General features: G+C 63.6%; 1 protein-coding gene across 1 annotated transcript in view; it reads left to right on the plus strand.

Moving 5' to 3' along the window:
* Window positions 1–1,138: 1,138 nt before the first annotated feature.
* The window catches only part of LOC104385657 (inactive phospholipase C-like protein 2), a 9,942-nt gene continuing 6,335 nt past the window's right edge, over window positions 1,139–4,745 (plus strand). Inside the window, 4 exon segments of the mRNA XM_009994140.1 lie at window positions 1,139–2,613; window positions 2,615–3,575; window positions 3,796–3,999; window positions 4,399–4,474. Of these exon segments, the coding sequence (XP_009992442.1) occupies window positions 1,187–2,613; window positions 2,615–3,575; window positions 3,796–3,999; window positions 4,399–4,474 (2,668 nt within the window). The 5' untranslated portion in view covers window positions 1,139–1,186.

A 4,745-nucleotide genomic window follows, 5' to 3' on the forward strand; every position in this document is an offset into this window, starting at 1 on the left:
GATGTGGGACCCAGTCCCCCGTCAGGCGGCTGAGCAGGGCCCCCCCGGGACCGGCTGGCACGGAGGCAGCGTCCTGGCACTCCCCGGAGCAATCTGGCAGGGACAGGATGCAAACAGCTCCTGCATCGGAGCCGCGGGATGGGGGGAGATAGCCCTCAAGTGGGGCTGAGCAGGGCTTGCCTTGGGCAGCCAGGAATGGGGCTGCTACCCCCGCTCAGGAAGGCATCTTCCCCTGGCTCTACCGTGGGTCTGAGGGCTGGGGCCAGGTCCCCCTTCCCCAGGCAGTCCCGCCATATGGAAGCTCTTGGGGCATTGGAGGGGAACACCTCTTGCCCCCAACCCGGGCAGCTGTGCAGGAGCTGCCTGTGCTAGAGATACCACCAGATTAGAGGTGACTCACTATAATCTTGAAGAAGTGGATTAAATCTCCTCCTGCTGCACTGCTTAATGAAATCCATCCCATAATACGCTCCCGGCCCTGCTGTTCCCCTTCATCCCCCACCCCCTCCAGCCCCTTGGCAGCAGGATCCTCTCTCCCTGCTGGGGGGCTGCACACAGGCGTGGGGTGCAGGCAGCCCATACCCCCGTGCCCCAGGGAGCAGCTCTGCCCATGCATCGCATTGGGGTGCCTGGGGTAGGTGCCCAGGGTGCTGCCACCTCCCGAGGGTGCAGGGGAAGGCTTGGGGGGCCTTGGCATGTGCCACCCCCCTCACCCCCCGCCCCAGGAGTGGGGCTGCTGTGGGCACTGGCTGCTCCTGCTGGGAACCTGTTTTCCCAAATGTCTGCAGATCAGGGGAGATGGAGACCATGCCAGGCTGCCTGTGCCTGGCTGTGCCTCTGAGGGTGAGCAAGTGGTGGGGAAGGATCCGGCTCAGGGCTGGGAGCAGGAAGGAAGGAAGGGAAGCGGAGTTAAAATAAGCCAGGCAGTGAGCAGTGGGGGAGGCCAGGGCTGGAGCTGGCGCCCAGCCCCCGGGGAGAGGGTCAGAGTCGGGTGGACTGGGCTTGGCACCGCACTGGGGCACCCCGGGGTGCTCTGCTGGGTGCTTCACAGCAGGAGGGTTCTGGGCACTGGGGGAGCACACGCTGCCTGCCCCAGCCCTCCCAGCTCTGCCCCATTCTCCCACCCTGGTAGGATGGCTCCCGGCAGCGGCCGCCGCAGAAGAAGAAGACCGTGTCCTTCAGCACCATGCCCAACGACCGCAAGATCAACAGCACGGCTGCCTGCATCTCCTTCATGCTGGAGGGCTGCGAGCTGAAGAAGGTGCGCTCCAACTCCCGTATGTACAGCCGCTTCTTTGTGCTGGACGCTGACATGCGCTCCCTGCGCTGGGAGCCCTCCAAGAAGGACTCAGAGAAGGCCAAGATTGAGATCAAGTCGGTCAAAGAGGTGCGTGTGGGCAAGAAAACGCCCGTCCTGCGCAGCAATGGCCTCTCTGACCAGTTCCCAGATGAGTGTGCCTTCTCCATTATCTATGGAGACAACTATGAGTCCCTGGACCTGGTGGCCAGCTCGGCTGACGTGGTGAGCGCCTGGGTGATGGGACTCCGGTACCTGGTGTCTTACGGGAAGCACACCCCTGAGGCACCTGGGACTGGCCACCCCAGTCTCCGGACCTCCTGGATCTCCTCAGTCTTTGACCTTGCTGACCTGGAGAAGTCTGGCCACATCCCTGTGTCCCGGGCTGTGCAGCTGATCAAAGCACTCAACCCAGGCATGAAGACCTCCACCATTGAGCTGAAGTTCAAGGAGTTGCAGAAGGCCAGTGAGCGTCCTGGTGCAGAGGTGGCCTGTGACCTCTTTGTAGAGGCATACTGCGAGCTCTGCACCCGCCCTGAGATCTTCTTCCTGCTGGTGCAGTTCTCCAGTAACAAGGAGTACCTGGGTCTGAAGGACCTGCTGATGTTCCTGGAGGTGGAGCAGGGCATGGAGGGGGTGACTGAGGAGAAGTGCTTGGAGATTGTCAGCAAGTACGAACCCTCCAAGGAGGGCCGGGAGAAAGGTTACCTGGCCATCGATGGCTTCACACGCTACCTGCTCTCCACTGACTGCTCCATCTTTGACCCGCAGCACCGCAGGGTGTGCCAGGACATGGCACAGCCCCTCTCCCACTATTACATCAGCTCTGCCCACAGTGCCTGCCTGCTGGAGGACAACTTCTGGGGCCGCTCGGACATCAGTGGCTACATCAGCGCCCTGGGCCTGGGCTGCCGCAGCATCGAGCTGGTGCTGTGGGATGGCCCCGAGGGGGAGCCCGTGGTCTACACCAGCCCCTCGGCCACTTCTTGCGTGCCCTTCCGCACCGTGGTGGGGCTGATCGACCAGCACGCCTTCACCGCCTCCACCTACCCCCTCATCCTCTGCCTGGTGGTGCGGTGCTCGGCCCCCCAGCAGCGTCTGGCCGCCCAGTGCCTGCGCAAGACTCTGGGGGAGAAGCTGTACCTGGAGCCCCCCAACCCCGCCGCATCCTACCTGCCTTCCCCAGAGCAGCTCAAGGGCCGCATCCTCATCAAGGGCAAGAAGCTGCCACCCGGCTGTGAGGACAGCGAGGGGGAGGTGTCAGACGAGGAAGAAGGCTGGGAGCTGGCGCGGCGGCTGGGCCAGGAGGACCGGGAGGTGCCGGAGGGGGGTGGCCCGCGGCGGGTGCGCCTCAGCCGGTTTGGAGAGCTCGCGGCGGAGCCAGCTCTACTGGGAGATGTGCTCCTTCAGCGAGGTGGAGGCGGGACGCTTTGCCAGCGAGTGCCCGGCTGAGCTGGTGAGCTACAACAAGCGGTTCCTGTCCCGCATCTACCCCAGCCCCATGCGCATCGATGCCAGCAACATGAACCCTCAGGACTTCTGGAAGTGTGGCTGCCAGATGGTGGCCATGAACTACCAGACGCCGGGGCTTATGATGGACCTGAATGCAGGCTGGTTCCAGCAGAATGGGGCCTGTGGCTACGTTCTCCGCCCTGCCATCATGCGGGAGGAGGTCTCCTACTTCAGTGCCAACGCAAAGGACTCCTTGCCTGGGGTGCCCGCCCAGCTCCTGCACCTTAAGGTCATCAGTGAAGAGAACCTGCCCAAGCCCAAGGGCTCGGGAGCCAAGGGGGAGGTGGTGGAGCCCTATGTCTGTGCTGAGATCCATGGCATCCCGGCTGACTGCGCTGAGCACCGTACCAAGACGGCCCTGCAGAGCGGGGACAACCCTGTCTTTGACGAGAGCCTGGAGTTCCAGATCAACCTGCCGGAGCTGGCTGTCCTGCGCTTTGTCGTGCTGGACGACGACTACATCGGGGACGAGTTCATTGCCCAGTACACCATCCCCTTCGAGTGCCTGCAGCCCGGCTACCGCCACGTCCCCCTCCAGTCCCTGGCTGGGGAGCCCTTGCCCCATGCCACCCTCTTTGTGCATGTGGCCATCACCGACCGCCGTGGTGGGGACAAGGGGCACCGCCGGGGGCTGGCGGGGCGCCGGGGCCGCCGGGTGCGTGAGTACACCTCCACCAAGGCCACTGGCATCAAGGCCATCGACGAGGTCTTCCGGACAGCCACCCAGCCACTGCGGGAGGCCACCGACCTGCGGGAGAATGTGCAGGTACAGAACCCAGAGAGGCACTGGGGGACCTGGTTTATGTGGGGGAGGACAGGGCTGGACTGTGAGCTGTGGGGAGCCCAGGCATCCCCCTTCTTCCTGGAGGATGCAGGCAAGGAGCCTTGTCTGGAGCGGAGAGATGGGGAAAATGGGGCCATTCCTGGCTGGGAGGCTCTCAGGGGCCCTCCCAGGCTGAGGCCCTGACACCGGTCTCTGCCCACAGAACGCGCTGGTCTCCTTCAAGGAGCTGTGTGGGCTGACGCCCGCTGCCAACATGAAGCAGTGCATCCTGACAGTGGCCACGTGGCTGCTGCACAGCGACAGCGCACCCAGCGTCACCCTCAACCTGGCAGAGCGGTACCCCCCCATGGAGGCCCAGGGCCCCATCCCAGACCTGCTGCGCAAGGTCCTCACTGCCTACGAGACGGTAAGTGCTGTCCCACCTGGGATGCTCCGGGGGGCCAGCAGCACATGGACCACTGGACCTCAAACTTGCTGCACCCATCCTGGTGCAGGGGATGCTGGCAGGGAGCTGTGGAGGAGCTGCCCAGGGAGAAGTCAGGCTGAGGTAGAGTCTCGGTACAAGCCTTGGGATCACACAGCCTTGATCCCCTTCCTGTGTTGCCTTCACCCTGTGCTGGTGCTGGCTGGTAGAAGAAACTCCATTAATAGCTGGAGCTGGATCCACATCCTTCCTTTGTGTTGGATGGGAACCCAGTCACACTATACCTGGCTGCCCCTGCTCAAGCCCCTTCTCCCCATCGGCTGTGCTGGGGGGTGGGTGGGGCCGGGGGTGCCCACATCCTCATGACACCCCTCTCCCCAGATGATCCAGACCAGTCGGACGCTAATCGAGTCGGCTGACACGGTGTATGGGAAGCTCATCCAGGCACAGCAGGCAGGTGGGTGCTGGGGGGACAGGCTCAGGGTGTGCTGCTCTGTGCTGCAGACCCAGGCATGGTCTTGGGGGGCCAGGTTTGGGGGGTTCCCTGCCTCTGGGCTGGGGGACGTTTCCCTGCAGGGCTTGGGTTAGGAGGGTTTGCACTGTCTCTGAAGCAGAGCACAGGCATGGCCAAACATGCTGGCACTTTGGGGCATGCACTTGCATACCTGTGGTGTGCAGAGAGGATGAGGGGTGCGTGCTGGGGCTGGCCAGTGTGGGAGAGGGAAATC

This window comes from Chaetura pelagica, unplaced genomic scaffold, assembly GCF_000747805.2.
Source record: "Chaetura pelagica isolate M959 unplaced genomic scaffold, ChaPel_1.0 scaffold963, whole genome shotgun sequence".
NCBI lineage: Eukaryota > Metazoa > Chordata > Aves > Apodiformes > Apodidae > Chaetura > Chaetura pelagica.